This window comes from Lutra lutra, chromosome 7 (assembly GCF_902655055.1).
Source record: "Lutra lutra chromosome 7, mLutLut1.2, whole genome shotgun sequence".
NCBI lineage: Eukaryota > Metazoa > Chordata > Mammalia > Carnivora > Mustelidae > Lutra > Lutra lutra.
The window spans coordinates 31,875,633-31,896,010 of NC_062284.1; the positions used below are offsets into that span (position 1 = coordinate 31,875,633).

Sequence of the window (20,378 nt, forward strand, 5' to 3'; positions counted from 1 at the left end):
TAGGGATTGCATTAAATGTGTAAAATGCTTTGAGCAGTATAAACATTTTAACAATATTTGGGCATAGAATTTTTTCCATTTCTTCGTGTCCTCTTCAATTTCTTCCTAAGTGTTCTATAGTTTTCAGAGTATAGATGTTTTACCCCTTTAGTTAGGTTTATTCCTAGATATCTTATGGTTTTTGGTGCAACTATAATTGCAATCAATTCTCTGATAGCTATTTCTGCTACTTCATTATTGGTGTATAGAAATGCAACAGATTTCTGTAAACTGATTCTTGTATCCTGTGACTTTACTGAATTCATGTATCAGTTCTAGCAATTTTTTGTTAGGAGTCTTCTGAGTCTTCTACATGGATTATCATGTCATCCACAAATAGTGACAGTTTGATTTCTTCCTTGCCACTCTGGGTGCCTTTTATTTCTTTTTGTTTTCTGACAGCTGAAGACTAGGGCTTCCAGTACTAGGTTAAAAAACAATGGTGAGAGTGGATATCCTTGTCATGTTCCTGACATTAGGGGAAAAGCTCCTCAGTGTCTCCTCACTGAGAATGATATTACCTGTGCATCTTTCACACATGGCCTTTATGATGTTGAGGTACATCCCCTCTATCCCTACTTTGTTGAGAGTTTTTATCAAGAATGAATGGTGTACTTCATTAAATGCTTTTTCTGCATCTACGGAGAGCATCATATGGTTCTTACCTCTTCTTTATTGATGTGATGTATCATATTGACTGATTTGCAAATACTGAACCACCTTCACAACCCAGGAGTAAATCCCATTTGATCGTGGAATGAGTCTTTTAACGTACTGTTGGATTTGATTTGCTAGAATCTCATTGAGAATTCTTACACCCACGTTCATTAGGGATAGGGCCCTCTAGTTCTCCCTTTTAATGGGATCTTCATCTTGTTTTGGGATCAAGGTAATGCTGGCCTTGTAGAATGAGTTTGGAAGTTTTCCTTCCATTTCTATTTTTGGAACAGTTTGAGAATAGGTATTAATTCTTCTTTAAATGTTTGGTAGAATTCCCCTGGGAAGCCATCTGGCCCTGGACTCTTTGTTTTTGAGATTTTTTTTTTAAAGATTTTATTTATTTATTTGACAGACAGAGATCACAAGTTGGCAGAGAGGCAGGGAGAGAGAGAGGAAGGAAAGCAGGCTCCCTGCTGAGCAGAGAGCCCAATGTGGGGCTCGATCCCAGAACCCTGGGATCATGACCTGAGCCGAAAGCAGAGGCTTTAACCCACTGAGCCACCCAGGCGCCCCAAGATATTTTTGATTACTGATTCGATTTCTTTGCTGGTTTATCAGTCTGCTCAAGTTTTCTATTTCTTCCTGTTTCAGTTTTGGTAGTTTATACGTTTGTAGGAATTTATCCATTTCTTCCAGATTGCCCAATCTGTTGGCATATAATTTTTCATAATATTCTCCTACAATTGTTTGTATTTCTGTGGTGTTGACTGTGATCTCTCCCCTCTCATTTGTGATTTTATTTATTTGGGTCCTTTCTCTTTTCTTTTGTTAAATCTGGCTAGGGGTCTGTCACTTTTATTCTTTTCAAAGATCCAGTTCCTGGGTTCATTCATCTGTTCTACTATCATGTGTATGTTTCTGTATCATTTATTTTTGCTTTAATCTTTATTATTTCCCTTCTTCTGCTGGCTTTAGGCTTCATGTGTTGTTCTTTCTCTAGATCACTTAGGTGTGAGGTTAAGTTCCATATTTGAGATTTTTCTTGCTTCTTGAGATAGGCCTGTATTCTTTTTTTTTTTTTTTAAAGATTTTATTTATTTATTTGACAGACAGTGACCACAAGTAGGCAGAAAGGCAGGCAGAGAGAGAGGGGGAAGCAGGCTCCCCGCTGAGCAGAGAGCCCGATGCGGGGCTCGATCCCAGGACCCTGGGATCATGACCCGAGCCGAAGGCAGAGGCCTAACCCACTGAGCTACCCAGGCGCCCCAAGATAGGCCTGTATTCTTATACGCTTCCCCCTTATGACAGCTTTTGTTGTATCCCAAAAGTTCTGGACCATCACGTTTTCATTATTATTTGTTTCCATGTATTTTTTTTTTTATTTTTTAATTTCCTGGTTGACTCATTCATTGTTTTGTTCTTTAACCTCCATGTATTTGTGATCTTTGAAATATTTTCTTGTGGTTGACTTCAAGTTCCATAGCGTTACATCAGAAAATATGCATGGTATGATCTCAATCATTTTGTACTTGCTAAGGTCTGATTTGTGACTTAGTATGTGATCTATTCTGGAGAATGTCCCCTGTGCACTTGATAAGAATGTGCATTCTGCTGCTTTAGGATGAAATGTTCTGAACATATCTTTAAGTCCATCTGGTCCAGTGTGTCATTCAAAGCCATGGTTTCCTTGTTGATTTTGCCTAGATCACCTGTCTGTTGATGTAAGTAGGGTGTTAAAGTCCTCTGCTATTATTGTATTGTCAATGAATTCCTTTATGTTTGTTACTTATATTTGGGTGCTCCCAAATTGGAAGCATAAATATAATTGTTAGGTCTTCTTGCTGGAAGACTAGGGCTTTTTTATTATGATATAGTACCCTTCTTCATCTCCTGTTACAGTCTTCAGCTTAAAATCTAGTTTGTATGACATAAATACTGCTACTCTGGCTTTCTTTTGATGTCCCTTAGCACGATAAATATTTCTCTATCCCCTCACTTTCAATCTGCTCCTGTCTTTAGGTCTAAAATAAGTCTCTTGTAGCAGCATATAGCAATTTTTCCCATTTCTGACACCCTATGTCTTTTGATTGGTGCTTTTTGTCCATTTACATTCAGAGTGATTTTTTTATTAATTATTTTTATCAACATATAATGTGTTATTCGCCCCAGGGGTACAGGTCTGTGAATCATCAGGCTTACACACTTCACAGCACTCACCATAGCACATACCCTCCCCAATGTCCATAATCCAACCACCCTCTCCATGCCCCCATTCAGAGCGATTATTGACAGATATGAATTTAGTGCTTGTTCTGTCATTTCTGGAGATTTTCTGTTTCTTTCTAGTCTCTGAAGATTTTGGTCCTTCTTTCCCATTCAAAAAGGCCCCTTTAATATTTCTTGCAGTGCTGGTTTAATGGTCATGAATTCCCTTAGTTTTTGTTTGTCTGGGAAACTCTTTCTCTCTCCTATTCTCAATGACAGCTTTGCTGGATAAAGTATTCTTATCTGCATATTTCTCCATTCAGCACATTGAATATATCATGCCACTCTCTTCCGGCCTGCTAAGTTTCTGTGGAGAAATCTGCACTTAACCTTATTTGTCTTCTACTATAAGTTAGGGACTTCTCTTATCTTGCTGCTCTTGGGATTTTTTTCTTTATCTCTGTATTTTGCAAATTTAACTACATCTGGGTGTTGGCCTGCTTTTGTTGATTTTGATGAGAGGTCTCTGTGCCTCCTGGATTCAGATGTCTGTTTTCTTTCCCATGTTAGCTAAGTTTTCAGCTATAATTTCCCCCAAATAAACCCTCCACTCCTTTTTTCCTCTTCTTCTTCTAAGACTCCTATAATATAAATGTTATTATGCTTTTTTTTTTATTATGCTTTATGGAGTCACCATGTCCCCTAAGTCTACATTTGCGATCCCATATTTTTTTCCCTCTTCTTTTAAGCTTCATTATTTTCCATAATTTTATCTTCTGTACCACTTACTCATTCCTTTGCTTCTTCCTTCTTTGTTGTCATTATATCCAGATGGTTTTGCAACTTGGTTATAGCATTTTTTTTATTATAGCTTGACTAGTTTTAATGTCTTTTATCTCTGTGAAAGGGACTCCCTGGTATCTTCTATGCTTTTGTTAACCCCAACTAGTAGCCTTATGATTGTTGCTTTAAATTCTGGATCAGGCGTATTATTTCTATCTGTTTTGATTAGATCCCTGGCCATGACCTCTTCTTGTTCTTTCTTTTGGCATGAATTCTTCCATCTTGGCATTATGTCTAGGTGTCTGTCTTCTGTGTGTTAGGAAAGCCAGAATGTTCTGTTTCCTGCTGCTGAGATTAATGGCTTTATGAGGAAGAGGTCATATACTGTCCAGGGCCTGGTGTTTCAGGAAATGTTTCTGGTGTATGCTATATGCACTCTGCTGCTATGTTTTGGCTGCTTTTTCCCTCAGGTCAGTCCTCTGCAGAATTTCTCCTTGCCTGCAGTGGGAAGTGTTTGGACCTTGGCCAGAGTGTGGTGGTTTTTAACTAGGTGTGCTCTGATTTGTCTGCTTATTAAGAGAGACCTAATGCTATTTCCACTTGAGCTGAAGCTTTGCAGAGCTCTATAGTCAGTAGACCTGGTGCATGCAGGGGTTTTATGCTGGTATTCTAGGGGAGAGTGCTGCTACTCTGGTTCTCAGGCACACCTGCCTATGAAAAGCAGCACCTGCAGAGTGCAGTGGGGTGGGACTTGGTGTAGGCTGCTTGGATTAGGCTGCCACTGCTGGCGCTATGCTACTTATTGAAGTTAGTTTATGCTGAGAAGTAGGGGAGAGAAATGGTACCAGTGCCCTCCCTTGTCCCTGGAGAGGTGAGTTCTCAACCACTGCTGCCTGGAAAGCCCTCCCAGAAGAGTGAACAATCTTCCCTCATGTGTCCCAGGTGTCTTTCAGTTCACTGCCTTCATCCTATCTGTGTCTGGGCCATCTGCCTGCCTGGCAGCTCAGTGAACCCATGTTCTATCTCAGGCAGGCTGAGTTTTAAAACTCCAAATATCTGGGACCTGACATGGTAGAGGGCCCCACTGGTGCTCTAGAGGAGGGTCTCACTGCATTGGGACTGATTCAGGTTTGTCCCAGAAGGGCAGCTGTACAAAAAGCACAGGGGTGTGGTGTTTGGAGAGAAGCACAGTGAAGAGCCAGTATCCAAATTAGCCACCCTCTGCAGGTAGCTCCGCACCTATGCTGAGGGGCATGGAAAGTGGCTCTTTTGTTCCCAGAGAGTCAATGCCATCTCTTCCAGATGCATTCCAATAAGTGGGAATCGTCTCTCCCAGTGCACCCTCAGATTTCACCATCTGCCCCTGGCCTATCTGTCCTCCTCCTCCACAGAAGCACTGCAATGCCCTCAGGGCTCCATACCAACCATGCCACGGCCCTCTAAAACTCCAATCTTTGAGCCTCATTCGTTGTTAAAAACTCACAAAAATCAGCCCCTCTAGTTTTCCCACTTGGGGGAAGAATTTTCCTTGTGCGATCTCCTGTGTACTCCTCTCTCTCTCTCTCTCACCTCTCTCCATGATCAGGGCTCCCTACCCTCTGCAGCACCTGTGATCTGCTTATTTTCACAATTCCCTTCTATGATGATAAAATACAAAAACTTTAAAAAGAACCTATTTCAGCTTTCCTACTTTTTTTTTTTTTTAAGATTTATTTATTTCTGGGGCACCTGGGTGGCTCAGGTGGTTAAGTAACCTACTCTTGGTTTAGGCTCAGGTCATGATCTCAGAGTCCTGAGATCGAGCCCCATGTCAGCATCCGCACTCAGTGCAGCATCTAGTTGTTCCTCTCCCTCCCCTTCTGCTCCTCTCCCCACTTGCATTCAATCAAATAAATAAAATTTAATTAAAAAGTAATTTAAAGATGTATTTATTTGAGAGAGAGAGAGAGAACACGTGTGTACAAGCAGGGGAAGGGACGGGGCAGGAGGGGAGGAAAAGGGGGAGAGAGAGAAAATCCCAAACAGACTCCCTACTGGGTGTGGAGCTCAGGGCAGGGCTGGATCTCATCACCCTGAGATCATGCCCTGAACAGAAGTCAAGGGTTGGACCTTTAACCGACTGAGACACCCAGGAGCCTCAGCTTTCCTACTCCTGATAAAGAGTTTGTTCTAACATGTAGCCAATTTAAATTTCTACCCTAGGGATGCCTGGGTGGCTCAGTAGGTTAAGCCTCTGCCTTCATCTCAGGTCATGATCCCAGGGTCCTGGGATGGAGCCCTGCATTGGGCTCTCTGCTCAGCAGGGAGCCTGTTTCCCCCTCTCTCTGCCTGCCTCTCTGCCTACTTGTGATCTCTGTCAAAAAAAATAAAATCTTTTTAAAAATAAAAAAATAAATTTCTACCGTAAGAGAGCTTCAAATTTTTATCCCCTTTTTAAAGGTTCCCTATGTTTCAGTTAGCACAAGTTTTAAATATTCCCTAGAAGTCTTATAAATTCTTTGCATAATATTTAGCTGGGGAAAGGAGTGGGAAGAAAGAAAGTAAAATATAGGCAGAAGTAGTTGGTGACTGGGTGGGTGCTGAGAAAGAAAAGGTGATACTAGAGATGATACCATCAGTTTTCCTTAGTGAGTTCTATCATTCCCACCTATCACTGAAGGTTGATCACCAAGCTAACTAGAGAGTTAACCCTTTCCCAGGTCTTGGTTACTTCAGTACACAAATTAAGACTGTCTGCTTACTTTGGATTACCCAGTTGGGAATCTTTAGACCTGCTCAGTCCAAATCAACAGCCACTAGCCACAGGTGGTCTCTGACAATTGAAATGTGGCTAGAAAGACTGAAGACTGAACTCTGAATTTTATTTAATTTTTATTTAAATGTAAAAGCTGAAGCAACACTAACCACAACTTTATTGTTTTGGTAGAACTACATTTCACTTTAACTGGTGCATCATATAAATTATTACTATTGTATTTAGTACTGGGGGGTTACATCTTGGTTTTCGTTTTTAATCTAGCTACCAAAAATTTTAAATTACATACACGGCTGCATCAGATTTCTATTGGACAGCACTGCTTTGCAACAATGGTCCTCAACTGGGGTCCATTCTGTCCCCCAACAGGACATCTGTCAACATCTAGAAACATTTTCGGTTGTCACAACTTGGGAGAGCTACTAGCATATAGTGGATAAAGGCCAAGGAAGATACTGAACATCCTGCAACACACAAAATGACTTTGCTTTGGAAACAAAATATACCTAAATACCACCACCACCACCTAGTTTCTTTTATCAGAATACAACAGAGAAAAGCACCCATTACATATGTCAAGTATCCATTACACACAGAAGTAATGAGGGATGGATGACAGGATGGCTGACGTTAAGAGAAATGGCTTTTGTGGAAGAGGAAGGATTTATGATCATAGAAGAAGGCTGGTATGATTTTAAAAGGCAAAAACAGAAGGATGAGGAATGCATTCTCTTTTATTGTTAGAATAAAGGAAAAAACTATTGTGAACAAAAAAGCACATGAAAAGGAATGAGAAGTCAGGCTAGTCAGGACCAGAAACTCCTGCAACAATTTAGGGAAGGAGGTCTTGAGGCCGTAAGCTAAGTATCCTGTAGCTTAGAAAGAACAAACAGAATAATTACTCCTTATTTTGAAATTTTGAAAGCAATTTTTTCTTTAAACATCCTAATCATATATACCATATAAACTATTTCAAGAATGATAAATGAGCATTATAATGTGCTTAAATAAAAATAGATAATCTTTTTTTTTTCATTATTAATCAGTAGTCCCCAATTAGATTAGACCAACTCTCAAGCCAAGGCTGAAAAGGCTTTTAGGCAGACATTACCTTTCTGTGTCCAGTGCCTCCTCATTTTTCATCCATCTAATGGTTGGAGTAGGAAGTCCCGAAGCAACACACGGTAACACCACACTCTGACCAATGACTCTGACTAAGGAAGAAGGTTGTTTCAAAAATACCAAGTTTGAAGTGAACTCAGGATCTAAAAAATTTAAAAAATGAAAGACAATAATTAAGAACGCACTTTACTACTTTAATGATGAAGGATGGCAAATTCCTGTTCAGTCTGTGTGGCTTTATTATTTTCTTTTAAGTAGACTCTATCCCCAATGTGGGGCTTGAACTCATGACCCCAAGATCAAGGGTTGCACACTTTACCAGCTAAGCCACCCAGGCACCCTATGTGGTTTTGCATAACAAAATATTTTAAGCAAAAGTGACAGAAAAAAAGTCCATTTAAGGGGTGCCTGGGTGGCTCAGTGGGTTAAGCCTCTGCCTTCAGCTCGGGTCATGATCCCAGGGTCCTGGGATTGAGCCCCGCATCGCATCGGGCTCTCTGCTCAGCAGGGAGCCTGCTTCCCTTCCTCTCTCTGCCTGTCTCTCTGCCTACTTGTGATCTCTGTCAAATAAATAAATAAAATCTTTTAAAAAAAAAAAAGTCCATTTAAATTGGCAAATATTTCAGGGTGCCTGGGTGGCTCAGTTGGGTAAGCATCTAACTCTTGATTTTGGCTCAGGTCATGATCTCAGGGTCGTGAGATTGGGCCCTGCTTTAGGCTCTGAGCTCAGCAGTGAATCTCCTCGAGATTCTCTCTCTCCTCCTCCCTCCCCCCCCCAATTAAATAAATAAATCTTAAAAAATAAATTAGCAAACATCTCCTTAGTCACTTAAAGCACTGTGCTAGGCTCTCTGGGGACCTCAAGGATGTAGAAGTTGTAGCTCCTAACTTCAGGGTGCTTACTGATCAACTGAGGGATATTTAACAAGAATCCCCTTCACATTAAAAACATTGAATGAAGTAAATGTTTCATGAGTGGTACAAAGACAGAAAAGACTGTGCAAGCTCAGGATCCTTAACAGCACCCTCTCCATTCACAGGGATTTCATAAGAGGCTTCCTTTCCATCCCTACATCTGTGTGTTACTTCTGAAAATCTTTCTTGAGTTTCATCTTTCACTCACTCACTTAGTCTGTCAATCCCTTGATTTTTATAATGGTACGACTATTAGGCTGCCACTGTGTGTGTTCACTTTATACAGCTACTCCCCTAATGAACATCTGAGAAGGCCACACTCCGATGGCTAGAAGACAGGGTTCTCTACTTGACGGATTGGTATTTCCAGGGTTCAGTTTTGAGGGAAAAAGTCCGTTCTCAGTTAAAGAGGTAGGACTCTTGTCCCCATACTCTCAGGAAAAGGTGTTCTACAGCCATGGTAACAACCACCAGGCCTGGCTTTAAACATGTGAAACTAATGAATGACAGTTCTGTAGCCACGGTAACAAGAAAACATTGTCTAATGGATGAGTGACAGCTCGCTTCAGCGAACAAGCCTTTGAAAGCCAGCCAATGAGTGACAGCTTCAGGCTTAAAAAGTCTGCCATTCAGCAGTGGAATCACTTGCTTCTATAGTGGACATTAACTTGCTCTTACATCTGTAACCAACCATAAAACATGCTTCTATGGCTGACAATCAACCCACTCTTTTTTTTTTTTTTAAGATTTTATTTATTTATTTGACAGGGACAGATCACAAGTAGGCAGAGAGGCAGGCAGAGAGAGAGAGAGAGGGAAGCAGGCTCTCCGCTGAGCAGAGCACCCGATGCAGGACTCGATCCCAGGACCCTGAGATCATGACCTGAGCCGAAGGCAGCGGCTTAACTCACTGAGCCACCCAGGTGCCCCACAATCAACCCACTCTTGCTCCTTAACCAACACACCATATACGTCTTCCCCCAAATTCTTTATGCGATCAGCAGTTTGCATTAAGAAAGCAATGCTTAATAACTATGGTTTTCCCTCACTGAAGTAAATAAAACATTCAGTAATTTGGTTTTGTTTCAGATATGGAGTGGTGGTTCATCCTCTGACACTGAAAACCTTGTTTCCCTGGATCTGGTTTTGAGGATTTCTTTGAATGGTACCCCAGGTACAGAGAAGAAATAGGATCTCTGCCATACATAAGCAAGTCAGGAAGTGGGCTGGGGGACACTGCAATATGGCAATAGTTTCCTTTTTTTCCATCGGGATTTAGCTAAATTTAATCATATTTTGATGGAAACAAATAAATTTGAACAAATATTTACTGGCTTCTATGTGCCAGTTACCACTCGTGGCAGTAGACAAAATTCCCTACCCTTGCTGACCTTATATACCACTGGGGGAGAGAGACAAGAAATAAAAGACATTGTGTATCAGACAATGGATATGTTCTGAAATAAAATTAAGAGGGAAAGAAGAAAGTACCAGGAGAGATATGGAAGACTATTGTTTTAAACAGTGGCCAAGGAAGGTTTAACAATGAAGTGATATTTGAGCAGAGAAATAAGACGGTTGTGTCAGGCAGATATCTGAGGAAGAAGATTCCAGGCAGAGCAAAAGGCGAGTAGAAGATACTGTCTTCTACTAATGTCTGGAGTGTTCTAGAAATATAAGGTGGCCACAATCACAGAGTGAGGGAGAGCAGAGTACCAGATGGAAGGAGAAAGATAGGGAGGGAGGTGGCATTAAGATTATACAAAGCTGGGGAGCCTGGGTGGCTCAGTGGGTTGGGCCACTGCCTTCGGCTCAGGTCATGATCTCAGGGTCCTGGGATCGAGTCCCGCATTGGGCTCTCTGCTCAGCGGGGAGCCTGCTTCCCTCTCTCTCTTTCTCTGCCTGCCTCTCCGTCTACTTGTGATCTCTCTCTGTCAAATAAATAAATAAAAAATCTTAAAAAAAAAAAAAAAAGATTATACAAAGCCTGACAGGCCAAGGACTTTAATGTTTACTCTAAGATGAGAAACCATCAAGTTTTGAGCAAAGATGTAACATGATCTAATATACACTTTATTTTACAATCTAATAAACATTTTAAAAAATAATTGTGGCTGCCAAGCTGAAAACACACAGGGACAGGAATGACAAAGGCATGGACAATGATGACAAAGAAAGAAACTACATTAAAAAAAAAAAAAAATCAGTTCAAAGCCCATCAGGAACACCCTCAGGCATCACTGCTCACAACACTGGGCTCACCTTGCAAGCCAAGCCATAGACTAAAAATGAGCCTATGAAGTAGATGTTTATAAAAAAGTTTGCCCTTGGGGCACCTGGGTGTCTCAGTGGGTTAAAGCTTCTGCCTTCGGCTCAGGTCATGATCCCAGGGTCCTGGGATAAAGCCCCTCATCGGATTCTCTGCTCAGCGGGGAGCCTGCTTCCTCCTCTCTCTCTGCCTGCCTCTCTGCCTACCTGTGATCTCTGTCTGTCAAATAAATAAATAAAATATTTAAAAAAAAAAAGTTTGCCCAAACAATGTAAAGATGGCCCCATTATATTCATAAACTCTGGTTTGAAGGAAGAAATATGGAATCTGGCACCCAGCAGTGGGAACGGAAGCTGAAAGGCCAGGAGACAGCTATAGGCTGTCATGTGAGCAACATGTGAGAAGAAGTTGTGAGTAAGCAGAAGGTACACAGCTGAGAAAAGACACATGAAACAGAGAAGGAGAGTCAGCAGGGGCAGAAAGAGTGAGAACCCACAAACAGAGGGAGGAAGGGGCTGAGTTTACATTAAAATGGGGAGCGCTATAAAGATCTGAGAACCTTGCTTACCGGTGTCTTCCAGAGCTGCTGTATCACTTACAACTCTGCCCATCCCCACCATGAGCTAGCCTGAGTAAGTCCGGATTCTGACAAGAGATCTAACTATATGAAGTACCCCATTACAGGGAAGGAACAGATAGAGGCTAGACAAAACACGGACTTAGTGTGTCTTTGGCCAAGAAGAATGCCATAGATATTAAATATACTTTACCGCTTGATAAATTTCTACCAATGTATTCACCTAAGAGTGAAACTTTCTGGCACTTTTTCTTTTCTCTGCTTGTGAGAAACTGAGACTTCTTATGCTGACATTAGTTTGTCACACCACATATTTAACAGTGTTTATTAAAAGAGATAATTCTAACAGTACAATTTTTATCCATTAATAAACATAAAACCACAAGTCCTGATAATAAATACCTGGAAGAACTTTCAATTCAGCTTCATCGCTATACTTTGGAGGCCCACCACTTTCAACTATACAGCGATAAAGTCCCCCATCTCCATCAGTAGCGTTGCTGATAACCAGCGTTCCACTTGGAAGTTTGATAACCCTATCATCCAGAAGAAGAGGCCGTCTGTTCTGTTCCCACCTCACAAATGGGACCAAATCTACATTAACTTCACAATTCAGAACTGCACTGTTCCCAGCATAAACTGAAGAAGGTTCTGGTTGGCTGGCAAATCTTGGAAGACCTGGACAATAAAGGAAAAGAAGAAATAAAATGTAGTTAAATGTTACTTTAAAATGTAGTCACAGGAACCAGGAGCAAGTCAGCCCATGTGTATGGTCAAACAGAAGGTCCATGGGTCAGGAAACTGGCTACAACAGGGATACAGGTCAAATAAGTAAATGTACTAGGATAACTGCAGTCACATTGCTCACAGCTGGAGAAGCAAGGTACAAATGTGGAAAAGCAGAAGGGTAGAATAAAGCCCACGGTACTGGTAGAATTGAGGCATCAGTATAAACTTAGTTTTATATAATTACACAAATATAGCTAAACACATATACAGATATAAATGTATATGTAAAATATATATACATTTCATATACAGCCATTACATATATATATATGTATAAATCTCCTGGATCTGTCCAGAGAGAGTCCAAAATCAATGCCATTTGCAATATGGACACATCAAAAGGACAAAGAAGTCATTTGAAGGGCGTTTCCTCTGGCTAAAACTGGGATAATAAGAATTGATGCAGAAAAGAAGGAATGGATGCTAAACTCACTGGTCAAAGTTGGATGAGGAATAGGATAGAGAGAGAGTCTCAAATTAGCTCTTCCCAAAATACTTATTACTAATTAATAAAAGTACAAAATATTTAACTTTACAGTGGAGAAACACAGCATAGACCATATTAACAAACTAATAAAGGTTAACATCACCAGGAAACAAAACATCAGACACTTCCTGATATTATGCACTAAGAACAACACAGCATCTCTCACTTCTGTGATATTCCTTCCCAAAATGCAAAACCTGAGTCTATTCATAGGGAAAACTCAGAAAACACAAAATGAGACAAGGATAAACTAAAGAATGGTTTGAGACCAAAACAGCCTAAACTACTCAACACAACATGTAATCCTGGACCAGAAAGGAGTGGCAGAGCGGCAAATTCCTGCTTTTGTTTTTTGCTATTAAGAACTTTACTGATGGGGTGCCTGGGTGGCTCAGTGGGTTAAAGCCTCTGCCTTCAGCTCAGGCCATGATCCAGGGTCCTGGGATCGAGCCCCCGCATTGGGCTCTCTGCTCAGCAGGGAGCCTTCTTCCTCCTCTCTCTACCTACCTCTCTGCCTACCTGTGATCTCTGTCTGTCAAATAAATAAATAAAATCTTAAAAAAAAAAAGAACTTTACTGAGACATCCAGTAAAATCAGAATGATCTCTATGGTAGTAGTGTATTAAGGCTAATTTCCTAAAATTGATGGATCGTTATTTAGCAGAGTATTTTTGTTTTTAGGAAATATACATGGAAGTATTTAGGTGGGGGTAATGCCTCCAACTTAGCCATAATAATTCGGAAAAAAAAAACAGATTTGGGTATGTTTGTGGGGGGTTATAAGGCAGACAGAGTAAAATGTTAACAACTAAGTAATCTGAGTGAAGAATATAAGGGATTTCTTGGTTTCATTCTTGCAATAATTATATGAGTTTGAAATTATTTCAAAATAAAATATTAAGAAAAATGTAGATGCTACAGAATGTAGTGGTTAAGAGCCTAAGTTCTGGAGTCACATAACCTGAATGTGAATCCCAACTCTACCACTTCAAGGCTGTGTGACATCAGCAAGTTACTTAACCTCGAAGCCTCAGTTTCTCCATCAGTAAAATGAGAACAATACGAGGCCTCCTATGGTGTTAAAAAGGTTAATATTTAACATAAATACTTCATACATAACACACTGCCTGGCATATAAAAACTCAAATAGTAGGGGTGCCTAGGTGGCATGATCGGTAAGCATCTGACTCTTGGTTTCGGCTCAGGTCATGATCTCAGGGTGCTGGGATAAAGCCCTGTGTCTGGGTCCATAGTCAGTGCAGAGCCGGCTTGTGATGCTCTCTCCATCTCTGCCCCTCCCGCTCATGCTCTCTCTCTCTCCCTCTCTAAAATAAATAAGTAAATCTGGAAAAAAAATTATTCAAATAGTAACTGCTATTATTATTAGCAGTAACATCTAAAAGGTGACTCTGAGATGTGGAAAACACAACAAAATGTCTCTTTAAAGACTAACAAACATAGTAAATTATGAGAGACAGTTCCAGGTTTTGTAGCTTTTTTTTTTTTTTTTTTTTTTCAGGTTTTGTAGCTTTATGATGGTGAATTAGTCCGTATAGAAATAACATGCAAGTTATCTAGCTTTCTTATAAATTTTACTCATTTTTTATATCAACGGGATACAACAACATATGTGGCATCGGCAGACAAAAGATTTCTCCAAGTTTCTGACCAGGGAAAGCAGATGGAGGAACCAGTACGGACATATCATGCTGCAGCTTCCTCTGCTCACAAGTAGGAGGCCAGTTTGTCCTGCTGCTTCCAGAGAATTACCAAAAAGAAAGGGATTAGGAGGAGCCAGACACCGGCTTCACAAGAAGAGATTAACTATGTCTGTATTCAGACCATCCAATTCCTCCACCTTTAGGCACAAAACACTCCAGGCAGTCTACTGCCCAGGCAGTAAAACAAAAATTCCTACTGTGGAGAAATGAGTGCAGGGAAGACACTTCTATTTAATTTTTTAAAAAGATTTTATTTATTTATTTGACAGACAGAGATCACAAGTAGGCAGAGAGGCAGGCAGAGAGAGGGAAGCAGGCTCCCTGCTGAGCAGAGAGCCCAATGCGGGGCTTGATCCCAGGACCCTGGGACCACGACCCGAGCCGAAGGCAGAGGCTTTAACCCACTGAACCACCCAGGTGCCCCACTTCTATTTAATTTTATGAGCTACTACCTATTTTGTGTTCTTTCAAAAATTTCCCTTCTTAGTTGACTTGGCCAGAATCAGCTTCTATCACTTGCAACCAAAGAACACTAACCAATGTTCTTTTAGAATGGCAATGTGGCAGTATCTTCTTGAAAAAAAATTAGTTTTATTGAGATACAATTTATATACCATAATTTTTTTATCACTTAAAGTCCACAATTCAACAGTTTTTAGTATACACACAAAGTTGTGCAACTATCACCGTAATCTAAGTGGAGAACATGTTCATCATCCTCCAAAGAAACTGTGTACTCGCTTGCATCCCCCATTCCCTGGATTCACCCGCCCAACCCCTTGTGCCCTTACCTCAGCCCTAGAAAACCACCAATCTACTTCTTGGTTCCCTATATTTGCTGCTTCTGGACATTTCATGTATATGAATTCGTATGATATGTGGCTTCTCTCACTTAGCATCATGTTTTTCAGGTTGGTCCACATTGCAGTACATATCAGAATTTCATTCCTCTTTCTTGCTGAATAACATTCCATGTATGAATAGTCCACAGTTTGGTTAGCCAAACTTGGTAGACTGTTCCCACTTTTTGGCTATCATGGATAATGCTGCTATAATTATTCATGTACAAATTGTTGTACAGACCTGTCTTTTCATTTCTCTGGGGTTGATACCTAGAAATGGAATTGCTCGGTCATCAGGTAACTTGATGGTTAAAATTCTGAGGAGCAGCCAAACAGTCCAGTGCTCTTTTTGAAATATAAACACACACAATGTATATTCTATGATCCAGCAATTAAAACAATTACTAATTCTGATCATCTTATCTACAGAGATTTATAAAAGACTGTTTACTATATTACTGCCTTTAACATAAGACAATTTTTATTCATGTAACTGTTCATCTAAAAGGGAATCTTTGGATAAATCACAGTATATCTATACAATGGGCATTATGCAACTATTAAAAGAAATTTTATTCATCTCTTAGCTCAGATCTTCTTTCCTCCTGATACTCAGGCCATGAGTGAGTTAAATAACTCTCCTACAGAATCTTGTCTGCAGCCAAAGAACTGACTATATTGTATTAAAATTGGCTGTTTACTAGGACATTAGACCAAAAAATGCTTCCTGAATGATATTAAAGTTAAAAAGAAGGATGGACAAACCCAGCAGAGTAGAAAGAGAGGCAAAAGCAGACAACAGGTATAACAGGCAGTGGGGAAGCCATGAGCAAAGGCCAGAGACAGAGAATAAAGGGATTTGAAAATATTCGGTACTGGCAGAGCTTAAAATGTGATGAAAGTGGTTCTGCTGCTGCTGATGGAAGAGGGCAGGGACAGAGGCAGGGCGGAGCGCTAAGAAATGAAGCTGGAGAGGGGCGCCTGGGTGGCTCAGTTGGTTAAGCATCCGACTCCTGATTTCGGCTCAGGTGATGATCTCAGGGTCCTGGGATATAGGCCCACATCAAGCTCCGTGCTCAGCAGGGAATCTGCTTGAGATTCTCTCCCTCTCCCCCTGCCCTTCCCCACTCTCCTCTCTCTCTCTCTCTCTCTCTCTCTCTCTCTCTCTCTCTCTCTCCCTCTCAAATAAATAAATAAATAAATATTTTAAATGGGAGGGGGAAGAGAAAAAGAGGGAGGGAGGGAAGGAGGGAAGGAGGAAGGGAGGGAGAGAAGAAATCAGTTAGTCAGGAAGCTGTAAAAGTGAAGGCCAGCTCATGAAAAGACCTAGAGGCCTGTTCAAGAGTTTAGTCATCTACTTGATGTTGTCACTGAGGAGCTACTGAAGAGTGAGGAGAGAGCCTAACCACTGGACTGGAAGAGGGAAAGAATGAGGCAGCGGACAGTGACAGGCTATGTGTGGTGAGGGATGGTGAGGACAAGCCTCAGGACTACATACACGGGAACCAGGAAGCAGAATTCACTGGATTTGGTGAATGGCTGTGGAAGACTGCTGAAAGGAAGGAGCCACGATCAAAGCCAAGCTTAAGAACATAAATGATAAACAGCTTACCTAAGTGACACTGTAGGGGCAGCCACAATGCTAACTTATTTGTCAGCATGTTGGAGAAAGCCTGACAAGCAGATTAGAGGAAGAAAGGGAGGGAGGGAGAGAAAGGAAAAAAGGAAGGAAAGAAGGAAAAGAAGAAAGGGGGTGGGGGGGGGAGGAAAGACTAATAATCAAAAGTGACTTTTTTCCCCTTTTCTTTTTCCATCCTCAGTCTGTGATTAGGGAATAATTACAGTAGCTTTATATCACACTCAAATTCAGCTTCGAGTATCTGGTGATCATACTCTGAATGAATCATATTCTGAATGAATGAGCAGATACAGCCTGGAGTGAGTGGGAAATGGGGAACCATCACCCTACAGTGGCAATGAGATGGGAAACTACTCTGTTCCTCATGTTCTTTTTTAATTTTTTATTATTTTTTTTAAGATTTTATTTATTTATTTGACAGAGAGAGATCACAAGTAAAGAGATCACAAGATCTCAAGAGAGATCACAAGACAGAGAGGCAGACAGAGAGAGAGAGAGAGGGAAGCAGGCTCCCTGCTGAGCAAAGAGCCCGATGTGGGGCTCGATCCCAGGACTCTGAGATCATGACCTGAGCCGAAGGCAGCGGCTTAACCCACTGAGCCACCCAGGCGCCCCCCTCATGTTCTTTTTTTACATGTCAGCATTTTACCAAGATGAATATAAATATAAGACTTAAACATAAGACAATTTTTGTACAGTGTGACCCTTAACAATAACTACTTCCTCTAGTACTCAAGTGAAGAAACACTGACCCAAAGAAAACCAGTGTCTACTACACGGCAGGTATGACTTATTCAGCTTACACTTCCATTATTCTTCAAATAAGAAATGCTCTAAAAGGGAGTGAATGTTTGTCTCTTTACAACTTCCTGCTCTTCACCTTAATACCCACATCCCACAGGTTTTTAAATAATTAATCCAATTAAACGTCATTTCCTTGGCTGGGACATAAGGGAACCAAGATTCTGGTGACACTGCAGGTTTTACAAAGCGGTACTGAGTGGTTATGCTGGGGAGGATAAAAGTTAGCAATCAAAGGGGATCAATTCTCCTATACGACTTCCTCTGTCATTTCCAAGTTAAAAAGAAGAAAAGAATGGACTTAATACTTCTGACTGCATCTATAAGCCATCTAAATGACAGAGTTCATTCCCTATGGCACTAAGCAAGTCTTAGCATAATGCCGTGCACCTAGCAGATGCTCAACTGGTACTTGTTAAATGAGTACATTTCTTGTCACCAGTTAAATGAAAACTCTAGGATAATACTGCTTTTTATGAAGATATACCTTTTATAAAAATTTAAAAATACAAATAAATTACTTTTAAAAAAACGTACCTGCTACTGTGAGCTTAGCTGTTCTGCTGACAATAGTTCCAAGACTCTCAACAGTGGCCACACACTGATAATAACCTTCATCAGGTTTATTGTGTTTGGAATGCACCACATTGCTGATAAATAAAGACCCATCTGAGAGAAGCTGGCGTCGGTCATCTGATACTAAGTTTAAAAAAGTTCCATCTTTCTTCCATTCAATTTTTGGAGAAGGTTCAGAATATGCTGAACAGTTCAATATAACAGAAGAGCCTCTAACTGAGAGTGTATCCACTGGTTCCACCAGAAAATAAAATGGAGTGAATGTTCGAATGCTGGATCCTACAAAAATAATAAAAAGAACAAAGTTAAGCAAAGCTTTCTTCTTCTATTTCTGTAAGAAAATATAATTTGTATAAAAGTTATTGTTAAATAATTATGCTGTTTGGATATGATACATGAAAGTCATTTCACTATAAGTATCCAATAAATAAAATTTCTTTTACTAGGAAATCAAAATACGACCCCTTTAAAAGATGAAAAAAAGACCCTGCCAGATGAAATAACCCAAATTTGTTAGATTACATGAATATCTAATGAAAGTTTTATTTCAGGGGCGCCTGGATGGCTCAGTGGGTTAGGCCGCTGCCTTCGGCTCGGGTCATGATCTCGGAGTCCTGGGATCGAGCCCCGCATCGGGCTCTCTGCTTGGCGGGGAGCCTGCTTCCTCCTCTCTCTCTGCCTGCCTCTCTGCCTGCTTGTGATCTCTCTGTCAAATAAATAAATAAAATCTTTAAAAAAAAAAAAAAAGAAAGTTTTATTTCAAACCCTACAATGGGATTTGTAAATATTTAAAATTATTTTATTCAAAGTGAAATTTTCTATGAAACATAAAAGAAGCACAAAATTGAAATGATTCTTTGTTATTAATAAGGTATGTATTTGTTTCATAAATTCACCATAAATACACTATGTCCATTTTTCTAGTGGATTACTAATCCTATTGACCTAGCAATCTTTGGGCCTAGCTACCATGTTTTACAAATATTCCTTTTTCCACTTTGACTTCATTTTTATTATAAGAAAGCAAATTTTAACTCATAAAATTAAATCTGTTATACTCAAAAAGATTTTTATCCCAAGATTATAAAAAAATTTCAGCTTTGTTTTGTGCTAGTACTTCTGTGATTTCATTTTCTACATTTAATCTTCATCTGCAACTCATTTTTTAAGTAAAGAGCTCACAACCCTGAGATCAAGACCTGAGCTGAGATCAAGAGTCAGACGCTTAACCAACTGAGCCACCCAGGTGCCCCTAGAATTCATTTTGCTGTAAAGAGCACAGGAGGGATCAGTTTAATTTTTCTAAGTCCTTGGCCAGTTCCTTGAACATGAAAAGAACATAATTTGCTATAGGAACTTTCATACTATTTTCCAGAGTGGCTGTACCAGCTTGCATTCCCACCAACAGTGTAAATAGGTTCTCCACATCCTCACCAACATTTATTGTTCATTTTTGCCATTCTAACTGGCATAAGGTGGAATCTCATTGTTGTTTTGATTTGTATTTCCAATGGCTAAAAATAGAACTACCCTATGACCCAGCAATTGCACTACTAGGTATTCACCACAAAGATACAGACGTAGTGAAAAGAAGGGGCACATGCACCCCAATGTTCATAGTAGCCCACAATAGCCAAACTGTGGAAGGAGACGAGATGCCCTTCAACAGAAGAATGGATAAAGATGTGGTTCATATACAGAATGGGGTATTACTCAGCCATCAGAAAGGATGAATTATCGGCCATTTGCAATGACATGGATGAAACTGGAGGGGATTATGCTAAGTGAAATAAGTCAACCAGAGAAAGACAATTATCATATGGTTTCACTCATATGCGGAACATAAGGAATAGCACAGAGGACCATAGGGGAAGGGTGGGAAAACTGCATGGGAAGAAATCAGAGAAGGAGACAAACCATGAGAGACTCTGGACTCTGGGAACCAAACTGAGAGTTACAGAAGGGAGGGGGTTGTGGGATGGGGTAGCCAGGTGATGGGTATTAAGGAGGTGTTGTGATGGGCACTGGGTGTTATATGCAATGAATGAATCACTGAACACTACATCAAAAACTAATGATGTATTATTTGTTGTCTAACTGAACATAAAAAAATTTCTATAAATCTTATATTCTCAGCCAGATAAAACTTTCCAACTGAAAGCTTTACCTCTTTTAAGAAGAGTACCGACCAACTCCCT

At 40.3% G+C, this 20,378-nt stretch overlaps 1 protein-coding gene across 8 annotated transcripts in view; it reads right to left on the reverse strand.

Moving 5' to 3' along the window:
• The window catches only part of NEO1 (neogenin 1), a 246,573-nt gene that overhangs the window by 159,374 nt on the left and 66,821 nt on the right, over nucleotides 1-20,378 (reverse strand). For all 8 annotated transcript variants that reach the window (XM_047736691.1, XM_047736694.1, XM_047736688.1 and 5 more), the window contains exons 2-4: nucleotides 18,142-18,459; nucleotides 11,728-12,003; nucleotides 7,554-7,707 (exon numbers count right to left, since the gene is read on the reverse strand). In XM_047736691.1, the coding sequence (XP_047592647.1) occupies nucleotides 7,554-7,707; nucleotides 11,728-12,003; nucleotides 18,142-18,459 (748 nt within the window). The remainder of the gene's footprint in view (nucleotides 1-7,553; nucleotides 7,708-11,727; nucleotides 12,004-18,141; nucleotides 18,460-20,378) is intronic.